Source organism: Thamnophis sirtalis, unplaced genomic scaffold (genome assembly GCF_051295495.1).
Source record: "Thamnophis sirtalis isolate CommonGarterSnake01/CBP01778 unplaced genomic scaffold, rThaSir2_p1.2 scaffold_2, whole genome shotgun sequence".
NCBI lineage: Eukaryota > Metazoa > Chordata > Lepidosauria > Squamata > Natricidae > Thamnophis > Thamnophis sirtalis.
In genome coordinates, this window is record NW_028261382.1 from 22727216 (window position 1) to 22744175 (window position 16960).

The 16960-nt window shown below is 43.4% G+C and overlaps 1 protein-coding gene across 2 annotated transcripts in view; it reads left to right on the forward strand.

Annotated features, from left to right (window-relative positions):
* CORO2B (coronin 2B) overlaps positions 1-16852 on the forward strand; it is an 87039-nt gene extending 70187 nt beyond the window's left edge. For both annotated transcript variants that reach the window (XM_087704396.1, XM_087704398.1), the window contains exons 6-12: positions 414-530; positions 1885-1989; positions 3283-3379; positions 4221-4333; positions 9775-9865; positions 11997-12136; positions 12732-16852. In XM_087704396.1, coding sequence (XP_087560522.1) covers positions 414-530; positions 1885-1989; positions 3283-3379; positions 4221-4333; positions 9775-9865; positions 11997-12136; positions 12732-12869 — 801 coding nt within the window. In that variant the 3' untranslated portion in view covers positions 12870-16852. The remainder of the gene's footprint in view (positions 1-413; positions 531-1884; positions 1990-3282; positions 3380-4220; positions 4334-9774; positions 9866-11996; positions 12137-12731) is intronic.
* The last annotated feature ends 108 nt before the right edge of the window (positions 16853-16960 follow it).

Sequence of the window (16960 nt, forward strand, 5' to 3'; positions counted from 1 at the left end):
CTCAGAGAAAGAGAGGAACTTCACATCAAGGGGCCCAAATGTTCCAGAGGGCAGGAGCATCAGCAGAGGAGGCCTGTTGACTGTAAATTGTTCTGTGCATGCACAGAAACATGCTGGCAATGGCAGAAGAGACCAGGGAACCGGTTCGGGGGCATGGCCAGCCTGGATTGCTGCCGGTTCTGCAACCCAGGCCAAATCACCACTACCGGTTCGGCCAAACCGGGCACAACTCACCTCTGCATATAATGTAAAACTGTTAAAATGTTGCTTTAATTTTTTATTATGAATAGTATTGGAGGAAATTGTTTTAAGATCTGGGAATTTAGAGTGGCATTTTTGGAAGGTGATTTTTTCCCCCATTCCAACAAAGGAGCGACCAACTTCCGGAGCCGATAATGTGATTGTTTTCCTAGGAGGCAAACTGCAAGAATCACCGTGTGAACCGTGTGGTCTTCTTGGGGAACATCAAGAGGCTTCTGACAACTGGTGTGTCACGCTGGAACACCAGGCAGATTGCTCTCTGGGATCAGGTGAGGAGAAGAGTTGCATGTTTGTGCATGCATGTGCAAGGTGCTCAGCTCCAACAAAACAAAGCAAAGTCTCCTTTTACCACGTCATTGAAGGGAAAAGCTTCTGGTGGCCTCTTTCCTAGTTCACCAACAGAATTGTGAAAGAAGGGTGAGCTCAGGGTAGCAGCAGCCAGAAGCATTTCCTGCAAATGATTTTAACTTTTCCCCATTTGGGTTGTGGCTCAATATATTAAGGAATGCAATGGCTCACGGGGTTAGAATGCTGGGCTGATGATCAGCAGCCTCATGTTCGAGACCCATTGCTGTCATGGAGCAGGTTGAACTCCCATCACAGGTTCCAGCTCCTGTCGACCCAGCAATCTATCACTTCACAGGGCCAATTTCACAGGGATGTGAAAGGCTCTGGTGTCTCCTGCGTAACAGTGATGTCATCAGCAAATCCTTTCGCTCCAGAAGAACTTCTATGTTTCTGACTCAGGAGTACTAGTAATGGCGTAGTATATGGTGTGAGCATTAGCACTTTGTAAATTATGATGATGTGGCTCTATGAGTGTATGAGCTTCATTTTATGACTTAGTCAACAACCCCTTAATTAAGCAAGCACAGCTTACTGCAGTGCATGAGCTCAGCTAACATGCTGAAGGTGCTGTGGAATTCTATTATTTATTTTATTTATCATATTTATATAACTGCCCGTGTCAAAATTTGGGAAATGTACAATAAAAAACAATTAAAAACTAACAATTAAAAAATCAGCAATTAAAATACAAAGGTATCCAGTAGTGATGTAGAGGAGGGAATCCTTGTTATGGGCCATACAGTCACCTCACTAATTCCCCACCACCCTGAGACCCCAGGCCTCTTGGCACAACCATGTTTCAATGGGTTTCTGAAGGCTATCAGGGATGGAGCCAGTTTCACCTCAAGGCGGCTGATATTCCACAGAGCAGGTCCCATGGCAGCAAAGGCCCGTGTCTGGGTCCTGCCAGGTGTAACTCTTCAACTGATAGGATCCACAGCATCCCTCTCCTGCTGGACCTGCTGGGACAGAGATGTAATTGGACAAAGGGGTTCCCTCAAGTGACCTGGTACCATACCATGAAAGGTTTCATAACCATCACCTTGATTTTAACCTGGAAGCAAACTGGCAGCCAGTGCAGGTCATGGAGAATAGGTGCAATGTGCCATTCTAGAGACACTCTAACTCCCTATGCCAGAACATTTTGCACCAGCTGAAGCTTCCAAAAACCTTTGAAGGACTTAATATGATCTTTGGGTTTAGCATTTAACTTGAAAGTTGCACCATTTGCACTCAAACCAAGAAAGTATTTGTTTGTATTTTGCATTCCCCCAGGAGGATCTATCCATGCCACTGATAGAGGAAGAGATTGATGGATTATCGGGCCTTCTCTTCCCCTTCTATGATGCTGATACCCACATGTTGTACCTGGCTGGCAAGGTACATGAGGCTAGCTTCTGGGCGTGAATGCTTGGATTGCAGAGAGCATATGGTACTCTGCAAATGTTCTACACTGTCCAGATTTGCTTGGAGGGAAACACGCACGTACATATTTATACCCCCGCAAAACTGTTTTCATTCATCTAGAACTGGGGACAAGGATCAAAACCTAAGTGCAAAGATCTCATGTGAAATTTTAATCTATTTAGACAGAGGCCTATCTTGGGCATTGGGGGGGGGGTACCAGGTTGTCCATCCCTGATCTAATGTGTAAACATTTAAATATAGTTTATAGTTTGATATTATGTGCACACATTCTTAGAATTAGTTTTGTTGAACTTCATGCAACTTTTTTTCTCTGCCTTAAAGTCTTGAGGGAAGAGGCAAACTGCTTTGAGCAGGTCCAGGATGAAGTAAGTTAGATTAAATTAATAAAATCATGTAAGGTATGTAAAGTCAAGAGAGACCAATTCACTGGTGCTCAATCTTGGCAAGTTCAGTGAATTGTGGGTAGAGTTAGCTATGTTGGAGAGAGCCCTTGCTGGAGTGGGCTGGCTTTTCATTTACTTCACTCTGTTGATGCTCACTCTTAGGGAACTGTTTCAGAGAAATAACCACAATTTCCATAATTGAAATTAGTAACAAATTAAATTTGTTCGCCATCCATCTCACCGCAAGGCAACATAATGGAAGGAATGTGTCTTTGGTCTGGAAGGACAGAGAAGGAGCTACTGAGGACCTTCCCCACTAAGTGGAGCAATGTAACCCATCTGGATCTTCCTCAACGCGAAGTTGGGCTTTAAAAGCAGAGATCAGAAATATGGGTATACATAGGCCATCTCCCTGTGCTCTGACAGGCATAACATTTAATTGAATCTAGCCTGGTTAGTGATAAAGAACACTTGAAGTACTTTTGAGGGATAGGAACTTCTTATCCACTCAGCCTTAGTTTTTCTGTCCTAAAGATATAATACCTCACAAAACGGCTGTGACATTCTAAAGGAAGCTGCTATAAACCTGTTGACAGTATTGAACAATGAATGTGAGTTCAAACAAAAAAATGTGTTCCAGCTTTTGGATTCCCCATAGTTTCTCATTTCAAACAGCAGAGTCTGAGAGCCACACAAAAGCTTGTGATGCCTTTTCTGCTGCTGTCCCAATAATGGTCTTGTCTGAGTAACGGATGTCGTCTTCTCACAATCCAACCGATCTATATTTTCCTCCTAAATGAATTCATCCAGTTCAGAGGGTGCCTCTGATTTACTTCTCCTCTTCTTGCCTCTCCTCCCTCAGGGAGACGGGAATATCCGATACTATGAAATCAGCACTGAGAAGCCATACCTGACCTACCTGATGGAGTTCCGTTCTCCAGCCCCACAGAAAGGCCTTGGTAAGGGGTGTCTGTGGTCTGCTGGGATGTCTAAAAGAAAAGATTGAGATACAGAGTAAAATCATCCACGCGCCACCAAGTTCCCATTCCCCTGAAGAAGAGAATATCTATAGCTCAGGGATGAACTGTGGAGTTCTGGTGTTCACTTGCACGGATGAGGCTACCTGATTGGGTAATGAATCTCCTGCAAGCAAAGAGCCAAGCTCAGAGAGCATCAAGGACTCCACGGTCTCCTCTTTCTGTCACAATATATTTCGCCAAAGTCATTCCAAGCTCCTGGTTTTTAGTTCAGTGTTTTTCATAGCTTCTCCCTCGCCATGTTTTTTCAAATCTTTGTCTTTCCTGGCTTTATCCCCGCTTCTTCCCCTCCCCAACAGGTTTGGCAATTCTCAAGATTTCCTTTCACTGTTGTGGGACTGGCTCCTTTTCCTCCTCGAGTAGAAGGTTTATGAAGAGAAGAACAATAATTCAGCCAATGGAGGAGAAGGAGAGGCAGAGCCTTGGGGTGAAATCAAAAGAGAAATAAGCCTAAAGTCATTACATTGCCACAAACAATCAGTCTCTTGAATCCCACTGCTTCTCCAGCAGTTAGTTGACTAGATTCTGGTGTATAGGCATGAGCAATAAATCAGTTTAACTGGAACTTAATGCTTAGTCCGAATACTTTATGCCTGGCAGTCAGCCGTTGAACAGAATCGGTAGTTCCAGTTCCAGTTCAAATGTAAGGGAACATTAAACGACAATTATTGTGGGGCTGCTGTGATGTCAGATCAAAAGTTCTTCTCACAACTTAGACAGGAATTTCCCATAGGTCATGTTTTCTTAAATTTTATACATGCAGGAGTAATGCCGAAGCATGGCCTGGATGTCTCTGCATGTGAGGTCTTTCGGTTTTACAAGCTCGTCACACTGAAGGGATTAATTGAGCCAATTTCTATGATTGTACCGAGGAGAGTGAGTAATTAGACTTTGTCTTTTTTGCTTTCAGCTGTGAGCCCAAAGTGTGTGTGTGTGTGTGTGTGTGTGTGTGTGTGTGTGGTCAAATAAGTAAACATGACAACTGCATCAGGGGAGGGTTCCTGTACCAGTTGGTTACCGGTTCGCTTCGTGTGCATTTCGTCCATACGTACACCCACTGCACGTTGCTTGCGCATGCACAGTTGATTATCAATTGTTCTGCGCATGTGCAGAAACATGCCGCCAACAGCAGAAGAGATTGGGGAACCAGTTCAGGGGCATGGCCAGCCCGGGTCTCTGCCGGTTCTGCAACCCACCTCTGAACTGAATCATTTAAATCTATTTTTATGCTATTTTTAATTATTCTTGTTTTCTGGGTTTAGTCTGTTTATTATTTATTTATTAAATTTATATGCTACCCATCTCACCAATAAGGTGACTGCTTAAGGTACCCATGGGTACCTTAAGGGATACATTGAATTGCAGGTAGTCCTTGACTTATAACTGTTCATTTAGTGACCATTTAAAATTACACCAGCAGTGAAAAAATGACTAATGCCCGTTTTTCACACTTACAACTGTTAAAGCACCATTCTCACGGTCAGGTGATCAAAATTCAGATGCTTGGCAACATATTTATGACTGTCGCAATGACCTGAGGTCCTCTGATCCCCTTTTGCGATGTTCTGACAAACAAAGTCAATGGGGGAAGCCGGATTCACTTAACATCCGTGTTACTAACTTAACATCTGCAGTGATTCACTTAACATCTGTGGCAAGAAAGATCATAAAATGAGTCAAAGTTTACTTAACAACTGTCTCATTTAGCAACAGAAATTGTGTAAGTTGAGAACTACCTGTATTGCTCTGATGCATAAAAACCATACATCAGTATGAATATATTCACAGTGATCGGAGCGGCTGAGTCCATTTGAGGGCAAATTCCATAGAATTCAATAGGGCAATGCTGAAATATACACCTAAGCTTGCAATGAAAAATGGTACTTAAAACCTAAGATATTTTGCCACTGTAGCTTGGCCAGGTTTTGTACTTTATACAGAAAGAGAGGACATGTTGCACAACTACTTTTTATTGAAAATATGCAGATCAGTTCCCTCTTTGGATCATTTTTCTTCCTGTTCCACAAACCCAAATATTTTTGGTTGAGATTCCATTATCTTATGAGCCATGGTGGCGCAGTGGTCAGAATGCAGTACTGCAGGCTACTTCTGCTGACTGCTGGTTGCTTGTGATTTGGCAGTTCAAATCTCACCAGGTTCAAGGTTGACCCAGCCTTCCCTCCTTCCGAGGTGGGTAAAATGAGGACCCAGATTGTTGGAGACCAGAGGCTGACTCTGTAAACCGCTTAGAGAGGGCTCTGAAAGCATTGTGAAGCGGTATATATGTCTAAGTGCTATCGCTATTGCTATCTTGATTTCTACTCCAGATTATAAATAAAGAGAGTAGTCATTTCCCCCCCTGTTCATAGCAGAGGCTTTTAGAAAGAGGGAAAGGAGGGATGCTGATGCCAATTGTCCTCCTCTTCATCTTCCTCTTGCTCATCAGTATCCTTATTACGGTCAATGACTATCCATAAAACTCTTTCCAAATATACTTTTTTATTTCCATTTTCATAACATACAATCACATGTATACTATTACATAGCCAGTATCCTATTGTATTAAATAGCAATTACATCAGTTCCTCTTGTCATCAACACCCAAAAATATAAAAACCCATTATTAGCTCTTCTGCTCTCCATACACCTCTTTCTTCTACCTCTCTCCTACCTCCTTTCTTCCCTCCAGCATCCTTTCCTACTGTACTTCCCCTTCCTTTCTCTTTCTCCTCTCTCTACATTCCACTCCTCCTTATCCTCCTCATCTTCCTCCCTTACCCCCTCTCCTATCCCTCTCTTCCCATCTTTCTTCTCCCTTCTGTTTCCCACTCTTCCTCTCATTGGTGTATTTCCGCTTCTGAGCAAACTCCAATCTATGTTGATGGTATTTATACTTCCATAACAATATACTTAACATATCCTAGTTTTAAAGAAAAAATAAGAGACAACAGTATACATGTGCAATCATATTACATTAAAATCTAACACCCCTCGTCAAACCTCCCTCCCTCCCACCCTCCCCCACCCCACCCCCAGCCTTCCCTCCCCCCGACTTCCCAGAACCCATACACGGTATAAATCTTTAACAAAAACAGTCTAAAATATATTGGAAAAAAGAATAGAAAATTGATAACATCTTTACATTGAACTTAGCTCCTCCTTGCTAAGCTAACTTTAAACAATTTATTCCTGATCTTAATCATAAGCTATCTGGAATTTCTTAGTCCCGTATTTATTTTCTATATAATCAATCCATTTTTCCCCGTCTCGTTTATCCATATTTATTTTGTATATAATCAATCCATTTTTTCCAGTCTCATTTATATCTCTCATTTAAGTGATGTTTAAGATATGCAGATATTTTAGTCATCTTGGCTAAATATGTGACTTTCAGTGTCCATTCTTGAATTGTAGGCAAGTCTTCCTTCTTCCAGTATTACGCCACCAACAATCTAACTGCAGTTATTAAGTGCAAAATCAAATTAATCTCTACAGCTGTACAATCAGTAATTATACCTAACAAAAATAACTGAGGAGTAAACTTTATCCTTTTTTTTAAACATTTTGCATAATCCTAATTTCATCTTCCAGTCCTGTTCACTTTCCCCCTTGTTTACGTCTATGTAATCTATTTAGATTTATCAAAGCTCCCCTCATATATGCTTTACTTGCATCCCATACAATTTCCATAGATGTACCCTTATTCATACTGAAAACAAAGTATTCTGCTAAGTATCTTTTACATTCGTTAGTATATTTCTCATGTCTAAATAAATTTTCATTCAATCTCCAAGACCTTCTTGCTTGCGTCACCCCTCCCAATTCCATCCAAATAGATTATGATCTGATAAAACTCTGGCAGATATCTTTATCTTCTTCACCCTAGAAAACAAACCATTGGTAATTAGCAGATTGTTGTTTTTTTAATTGTTGATCCATTCGTCTGGTAATCACACGGTTTTGTCTTTGTTCCTTGGCTCCTTGTACTTCTGAGGGAGAAAGATGATCCATCCTTGTTGATAGTTGTGTAGTTTGCTGTCTATCTTGTCCTTCTTGTTCTCTTTCTCTAGGTCCAAGCGAGGCGGGATGTCCGGCCTTCAAGATATTATGGTAAAAGTCTCGAGCTTCCCATACAGATTTAAGATGGTATCTTTGCCCCTCAAAGATGAATGTTAGCCCAACTGGTGCCTCCCATCTGAACTGTAGCTGACGATTTTTAAGCTCTTCAACTAAAAAAGCATAGTCTTTCCTGGATCTTAGCATTTGAGGTGGTATCTCTTTCAGAACAGTCACTTCATGACCCCCAATTTGAAGCTTGGTTTTATAGGACTCTTGCAATATCATATTCCTCATGTCTCTTGTAGCAAAGTAAATCACAATGTCCCGTGGAAGCTGCTTCTGTTTCGCCAGCAGGGAATTAGCACGATAAACCTTATCAATTTGCCAATCAAAATTTCCCCCTGGCCTTCCCAACAGACTATTGAAAGCTTCTGAAAAAATCTGTTTCAAATTCTCCTGATTGTTTTCACACAAACCTCTTATTCTGAGTGCAGACTCCATTTGTCTATACTGTAACATAATAATTTCTTTTTCCGCATTTCCAACTTTTTGTTGCACCACGTCGATTTTCGATACCAAATTAGTATTGGCATCATTAAGATCTTCTAGTCTGTCTTCAATTTCCGAGACATATTCTGTTAACAAATTAACAACCCCCAACATATCATCCCTGATCTTCTGAACCCAAGTCTCAAGTTTATCAGACAGTTCTTTATGCGCAACAAATATCTCCTCCTTAAGTTTTGTTTCCATCGTAACTACATGATTTTTAAATGCTTCAGCCAATTCCTTCTGAAAAATTTCTTTAGTTAATGGCTCCCCTGTGGGGGAACCTAAAGGAGGAAGTAATGACTGCAAACTTTTTGGAGCTGGGGGGGGGGGACCTTTTGAATAGGGGTTTGCTTAAAAGCCATTCCAAGTTTTAATCTTCTTCAAGCAATTAATAAGTCTGTGCTGGGCGATTATGCAGCTGTTACTGATTAATTTAGTATTAAATCACTCCTTCCCTTTGAAGTTTTAAACTCTGTAGAAATTCAAAGCTCGAACAGTGTTATGAAGCTGCTCGGCACCATTTTGAATATCTCTTTAGCAAGTAAGATATCAGAAGGAGTTCTTGTAAAAAAAATGAAGCTAAAAAATGAAGATGATTAATACAAGCAATTAAAAGTTCACATGTACAGGGTCCGCTCGTATTGGATTCAATAAATCAAATTTTGTTCTGAGGATTTGAGGTTTGCTTTGTGCTGCTAATGCAGCAGGAATTCCTGGCATGGAGACGATTCTGCCGTCGGCTGGCCTCCCCCCCCCTCCCAGAGACAATATGCGAGAGTTAGTTGGCACTTTGCCCAGCACAATCAGCTCACCTTATCTCCTTGGCCCTAAGAAAAGGTAAACAAGCTGTCAGATGGCTGATGGATTGCTTATCTGGCAGTTAAACATGACCAGGATTCTGGAGCTGTAATGGCCAGCTCCCACCAGCAAGCCCATAAAACTCTTTAGGTACCCAAAGCTGAGCCTGATTAAGCAATTAAGAAAACAGACGAAGCAAGCAAACTGCTGAGCATCTTGCAAAAAAACATGATAAAATTGGCCACACCTAAGTAAACAGAATCTTTTGTATCTGAAAGTAAAAGTTATATATAAAACTGATTAGAGTGATTGGGATATTTGATTGGGGTGTGGGATTAATAATACTGCTAATTGTAATAGAATGCTGTTCATAATAGAATAGAATAATAGTGTATTGCTCATAATAGAACAGGACGAGGCCTCCTTTAAGGTACCTGGGCTCTGCTTGGAAGCCAGGGTCCTTGAAGGTTGCTTGCTTACCTCTCTGGTGTGTCCTTTCTCTAGCATGTGCACTTGAGTTAAGGAAACACTCAGAAGTTCCAGCTGTTTGTGTATCAGAAAAGACCTGGGGAGTTAGACTTGCCCAGGAGAAAAGCAGCTTAGTCCAATTCTGAAAATGTATTTCCAGGCACTGGATTTAATCTTTCTAATGAGAGTCAAATTTCTGCTAGGCTTGAAAATATTTGAATGCACACGTCTTCCCAAATGTCTGTCCGGGGGGCGGGGGGGAGGATCAAACCTACCCACTACAATGAAATGTCTCTAGCTTGTTCCTCTTGGGATGGGATGGCCACTGTAGGAGGCATGGCCATTCCTTTGGGGGTTAGTAATCCTCACTGGGGTTTAACCTGGTAAATGGGATCCAGCTCAGGGTTTCAGACAATCTCTTCCTCTTCTTTCTGATTTAGTCTGAAACCTACCAGGAAGATATCTACCCAATGACTCCGGGTCCAGAACCTGCCCTCACCCCAGACGAATGGCTGAGTGGAATGAATAGGGGTGAGCATGTTGGCACCTCCAGGAGACCTTCTGGCCTTTGCCTCATCACGCATAACCTGAGCTGACCCACCTTGCATGGATGGCCAGGGCTTTGGAAAGATCCTGCACTAAAAAAATAGTTCCAGATTTGTCAAATGTTTGACATCAAGGAAAGAATTTAAAAATGCACTGATATCCCTATATAAAACTTCTAATGTACTATGTCAATACCTGTTCAAAATAAGAGCTGAAGAATAGGAGAAAATTCCTGAAAGTGAGAACAATTAATTGAACCAATTGAAGAGCTTGGAGATTTCCAAGAAAAGGCTGGGCAACCACTTGCTGGGATGGTGTGAGGTTGCAAAAGGCCTCCAAGGCCCCTGCCAGCCCTATGAGTCTGAGTCTATGGCTATTGCAATGCTTCCCCCTCCCTCCCTTCAATTTTTGCTGAAAATATGTCAGTGACACTCAGGCAGATCTTTTCTGCAATGGGGCCCACGTTCTAGAATGGTGTCCTCTCCACAGAAGAACCCAACATCCTGAAAAGGACACCACTTTTCACCACGCTCAGCTATTATTTTACTAAAGTTTCTATTTGGATGGGTTGCTTTTAAAAAAAATAAATCCTGGGATGGTTGATAAGGCCCTTCCTGATCATATCATTTCATTTTGTGGTGTTGGACTTCCATGAGTGAGAAAAAAGCAGGGTTATAGCTCAGTGATTCTGCTGTGTACACCACAAACAGTGGCTCAAAAGTGGAGGTACTTGAGAGGCTTGGATGTGAGAGCCTGTTGAAGCTTTATTCCCTTGGATCAGACCATGGGGCTAAAGCAAATTGGCATCTGTCCCAGAGAGGAACAAAGGGATCCAAGCCAGGGGAGCAGACAAATGGCAGTGATGTTGCACTGTCCATCTCCTTCCTAAGGGCAAAGCAACATCACAGGACTGCACAAAGGGCTAGAATGCATGCCACAACGTCATAGAAGGCTCCTGAGAAAGATACAGCTGGCTAAGAAAATCTGGGGATGAACCACTAGTAATTTATTGGCAACTTTAAGCCTGGCGGACTTAAAGGAATGCAGCATTCAGTCTTACTCACCACGATAGAAAAAAGATGATGAGACTCTGGAAAGAGTGCAGAGAAAAGCAAGAAAGGATTAGGGAGATGGAGGCCAAAACTTGCGATGAACAGTTGCAGGGATTGGGTTTGTCTATGAAAAGGAGGGCTAGGGGTGACAGGATAGCAGCATTTCAATGTTTGAGTGGCTGCTACAAAGAAGAGAGGTGGGGGTCAACCTATTCTCCAAAGCATTTGAAGACAGGACAAGAAACAGTGGGTGGAAACTAATCAAAGAGAGAAGCAACCTGGAAGCAAGGAGAAATTTCCTGACAAAACAATTATGCAGTGGAAAAAAATGCCTTCAAAATTGGTGCACCATCACTGGAGGCTTTTAAAAAGAGAATACACAGTCATTTATCTGAAATGGTATAGAGTCTCCTGCTTTGACGGGGCTCGACTAGAAGACCTCCAAGGTCCCTTCCAGCTCTATCCTGCTTCTGATTCTAATAAAGAGAAGGACTAGGGGTAACACGATAACAATCTTCCAGTCTATGAGTGGCTGTCACAGAGAAGGGGAGTCAGCCTATTCTCCAAAGCATCAGAAGGCAGGACAAGAAGCAGAGTTTATGCCAGTCAACTCAGCATCTTCCCCAGCACAATCTGCTAGTCTGAGAATATTGCCTAGAAATCTCAATTTGGGGGGAGGGGCAGATGTCAAACTCCTCGTCATTCTGGGCAACTGAGAATGCCTGCATCAGTAAGCAACAATGATCCCAATAACAGGAGGGGCTAAGAATAAGGGGTTTGACTAGATAATATAGCACCCATGTCAGCTTCAAAATTATGGGGAATGGTGGGAGTAGTTGCTACAGAGAATTGGATCTACAGGTTGTGATATTCCAGGAGTCATGACATGCATTCATAAAATAATTTTGAAAATAGAAGTCCCCCCCCCCCCAAATCAATTTTACGGGATGCTGCTGCTGGCAAAAATGAGAAGTCATAAGATTGGCAGCTCTGGTAGCTACAGTATCTTTTTAATTTTTCTACTGGTGCCTGTCCTGAGATGTGGGTTTTCTATTGTTTTTCAGATCCCATATTGATGTCTTTAAAGGAAGGCTATAAGAAAGAATCCAAAGTAGTTTTTAAACCACCAATAAAAGAGAAGAAAAGTGTTGTTGTCAATGGGATAGATCTCTTGGAAAATGTGCCACCCAGAACAGAGAATGAGGTAAGAAAGAGCAGCTGCGTTCTTTCCAATCTGGAAAAGGAAATTATTGCCAATTTCTCCATCCCATAAAATGGAGGAAGTCCACCCAGCAGTTCTGGGAATGCAGGGTGCCTGTAGGTGTGTCCCCAGCATCAAGGCCCTCTTAACAGCGTTAAAGGCCCTGGGCAAAGCAGTGTACTGGGGCCCCTACGACAATTACTCAAAAAATGTAAACAGTTGATGAAATTAAACATATTTATTTTATTGGCACTTCCAACAAAATTGGTGATGTATGACACAATCATACTCAGTAAGTCATACAGTTGCTGTATTTATAGGATGAAAGGTGCACTGAAGGGTTAACATACACAGAGTAGTATGGGGCCCCTATGCTTGTGGGGCCCACGGGTAAGTGCCCATCAGGCCCATACCTTAAAGACAGCCCCGAGTTCCATCCCTGTCCACGCAAAGTGAAGTTTCTCAGGTTCCCCCGGAAAAGGCGATCCAAACCCTTGGATCCAAAGGGGGATCATCTCAGATCCTGCAGCACATTCGCTGCAGTTGTTCCAACCTCTTCAGTCTGTTGATCCTTCTCTGTTTCTTGTCTTCCACGAAGCTCCTCCGAATGTTCTTCCGCCAACAAGACGAGATCCGTCGACTGAAGGTTGAGCTTTCGCAGAAAGACATCAAAATCCGACAGCTACAGTTGGAGTTGAAAAACTTGCGCAATAGCCCCCAAAACAATGGGCTCTGAAGGGATTTTTTTTTCTAAAGAAACTCTTTGTTTATACCCACTCTTTAATTTTACTGTCTCGACTTAACACATGATATGAGCCAGAGACCCTGTGGCAGCACACGGGTACACCTGCTAACTGGAAGCCTCTCCTCCTTCTGTGGTCATTGCCTAGCACTAAAAAGTTATTTGTACGGTTTAACTTGAGAACTTCTGCATGAAAAGAACAAGGGACGTATGTTATCCAAATTTCTCTTGAAGTAAGTAGAAGCCTACTGCTCTTTGTCATTCGTGCAAAATTGCAGAATCAATTTTCATCCCTGATTATTCCAGGGCTGAAAAAGGAGAACACTGTAAGCCCAAACAAAAGCAACTGAATTCATTATTACTTACCTTTCCTCTCCCGAGGCTGTCGATAAACAGCAAGCGTGCAATTGGAAGGCAAACTCACGACACTGGAAAGAAATCTGGAAGGAAAACGTTTCCCTTCGCTTGGGAACCATCCTTGCGACCTGAGCATTCCTTGAACCCGGCAGCCAGTGTGGGCTTTGGCATTATTGAACCCTCTCCAGGGCTCACCCTGCCTGTCTGGCGCCTGCTTTGCTTGGGCATCACTCTTGGGGTGGTAGCTACAATTTATTCTGTTGAAATATACCCAGTGGGCACTGGGTGATGAATACACACAGGTTGCATCTCTAATTGGTCTCTTCAAGAGTGATTGTGAATGTACCCATGTACACATACACACACGCACTCATTCACACACTCTCACAGCTACAAGAGACCTGAAGATAAACTTGGCCAAAGGAAACAGGTAGATGAAGCCTTTGAGGGAAAACAATTCAAAATAGAAAGGCAACACATACTTGATCAAGAGAGTCCAAAGGAAAGATCCAAATGGGGGTTTCAAGTGAGGAGCAGATAACCCAGCGAAAATTAAGCACTTTTAATGTACTACCCATAAGCAGCGTATGAGTTAAGGGTGTGTTTTATTCTTTTTGGTACAAGTAGTGGACGGTAGAGCTGCATATATATTTGTAGCTGCATAGATGTATTTGCTAGCAAGGCAGAATCCTGAAGAGCGCCAGGCCCACCCAATGTTCAACTGGATTCCCATCCTGACAGTTTTCAAACAGATTCATAGCTCAGGTTCTTCAGCAGCTAATGGAGCAGTTGGCAAACAGTCAGTTTGTGGCAGGGAAAGGGACTGGTCATCCTTATGGAAGCACAGCCAGGCAGATGGATTGCCATTGCCCCCCCACCCCCACTCCAAGGGCAGATATGCTCATTGAGTGAATGATCTAATTATGAGGTGTGAGGCCCTGATAGCTTTCATGGCACTTACAAAACTGCCAGCCCATCCTAATTATTAACCCAAGAGAACCCAATCCCCACCTTTTTTAGGACAGAGAGTTGGCAAGCTACCTGCACAACCAAGTGCCAGCCTTTAGTATCGGACAGGGGCACTCATGGAGGTTGGTGTGTGTGGATTTCAAAATCAATATAGTGGCCGGGATGCATTAGGAGAGCTTTGCATTGACTGCACTGTCACTGCCATCTTGGCTTCACTGCCCAGAAAGCTGCTGGAGCTGAACATTTTGCGTGCTACCAAAGGCAGTCTCTGAACAAAAAAAAAGGGTGGGTGGGCAGGAAATGTTCAACCCAAGGTACCAGGCTAGAAACCAGAGTTCCTGAGTTCTAGTCCTATCTTGGGCATGAGAGAAAGCTGGGTGACTTTGGGCCAATCTCTCTCTTAGCTTGATCTACTTCATGGGGTTGTTATGGGGAAAGGAGGAGGAGGAGGAGGGAGGGGTATTGGGTGTATTCGCTGCCTTCAGTTGTTTATAAAAATAATCTCAGGATAAAACCTGAAAAACAAACAAGATTATTAAAGAGTTCTAGTAGGCAGCATCCTGCAGAAGGGCTGGTAAGTAGGTGGGGCTCCTCCATCCTAGCCATTTGGGGAGATCACCCCCATTTTAGATTTCAGAGTATGCCAGCTGCTGATCCCATGATGGCTGAGCCCGTTCTGTCTCTGCCTTCATGCCATGCATGCAATTTAACAAATGCCTTCCTTGCTCACGACTGGTTGGTTCTTGAGTCTCCCACTCTAGGAATCATTAATCCTAAAGGAGGAGTTGTCTTCAAGGCTGGCCCTGCTTGTTTTGCTTCCCGAGATAAAGAGAAATTCTGCGCAGATGCCGGGCAAAGTGGCAGCTCAACCTGATGGGGCTACTCCTGGCTGCCTTACCTGGGCTGCAAAAATGCAGATGCCGCAAGATGACAGCACCAGTTCAGGGTTTTGTACCCCTGAGCTGCCATCTAGTCTCCCCCAGAATTTTGCTGACCAGATCTGCTTAGCCCTTCTTGGGGGCAAAGAACAGGCTATGTTCTACCCTTCTGCCCTCACAAAATTATTCTGCATCACCCTGCTTTCTTAATCCCTGTTCCTAGGACTGGGCAGGTACACTTTCAAGGACAGTGCATTTGGAAGGTAAATTTTGCAAGAGGGTCAGGCAGAAGGGCCTGCCAAGCGAATAAGTACAGCCCAGCATTCCCCCTGATGAGTCCCCAGAATTCCTAGCCTGTACAGCCTGGCCAATGCCTCCTGAAGACTTTCAGCTGGAGAAGGGCTTCCTATTTAATTTCCTACTTTGTTCTCCAAAATAGGAAAGGGGATGGCTGGCTGCCTTTGCAGAAAAGAAGTGTTGCGACTGCAATCTTTGCTACCGGCTCTTCTAGCATTTCTCTTCTCTCCTTCCAGAGCCACACCCTCTTCTCATAAATAAGAAAGTGGTCATTCTCTTTGTGGAATCTTGATCAAATTGCAATGGCAATTGAGTTTCAGTGCCCATTGAAGAAGTCAAGCACCTAGAATGTTGTATGTAGAATTCTAGAAGAGCCTTGTGTCCCTGAATGAGACATTTTGTAATGGGGAGTTATTTGCACACTACAGTGGAACTTTCGGTCATGATCGTAATCTGTTCCAGGGCTTCGGTTGCAACCTGATTTGGTCGTGACCGGAAGCAAGACTGACTGCATATGCGCATACAAAAAAATGGTGCGGAAGGGAAAATCACTGTGGCTGTGTTTGATCGCCACCCAAGTATTTGTTCATGACCAGATGCAAAAAATTTGCAAAATTTTTGGTCAGCACCCGATTTGGTCGTGGTCAGAAGCGTTCGTGACCCGAGGTTTTACTGTACCTAGAGAAGTCTGCATCGAGAGGCTACCACTGGACCCACTAACCACACCGGCTGGCATCCATCCCACAAGAAGCAGAATGTAGCCAGGACACCTGCTGAAAGGGTTAAGAGAGGCTTGGTAAATGCCTAAGAGTTAACCAAAATTTGGTACTTTTGGAAGCAGGAGTACAGAGTGTTGCCCCTGGGCCAGCCAACACACTTAGAGGCATTAGTGATCATCCTGGCTTCCATCCAAATCTCGCTGGCTTGGAACTAGCCAAGTGGTTGGCCCATTCAAAAGATTTAAAGGGACGCGTTCAAAATATTGAAGCTATACTAGTTCTGCGCTCTCTCAACTATGGTTTGGGAATCATCCCGTTCAGATGTGGGGAATGTTGTGACAAGCTTTTACTCTATACAGAAGAGTAAAGATCTGGCAGGATCAGTTTTGTCCATGAAGGGCAGGAAAAAGCTGACCTTTGGGCTTCAACTTCTCAGGGCTTCTAGTCCTGTAGTTTCACATTTCCCACCCCAGTATGTAGACAATCACTTTCCTTGAAAACCAGAGCCAGGTTGCCAGAGATTCCACTTTGTGCACCAAAGATTTCTTTGGGATCTACCTTTCACCACACCTTTAATTCACAAGGACAGCCAGGCAACTGGGCTCCTTTTTCTCTCTGCACGCCTGCCGCCCATGTCCACATTGTATTCTGCGCCTAGCACTGGTTTCCCACTGTGCCACTTCAGTGTCCCCATCTGCTTATTATTTATGCTGCCCTACAGTAGCGACAAAATAAAGCTACCCAAATAGCAAACCAGCCCGTTGTGATGTCTCCTTGCCTTCAGGGTGGATTGAGGATGCCTTCGGAAGGTGGGCAGGCAGAGCAGAGAGAATCAGGGTACAAACTCTGAAACAAAGCCAGGATT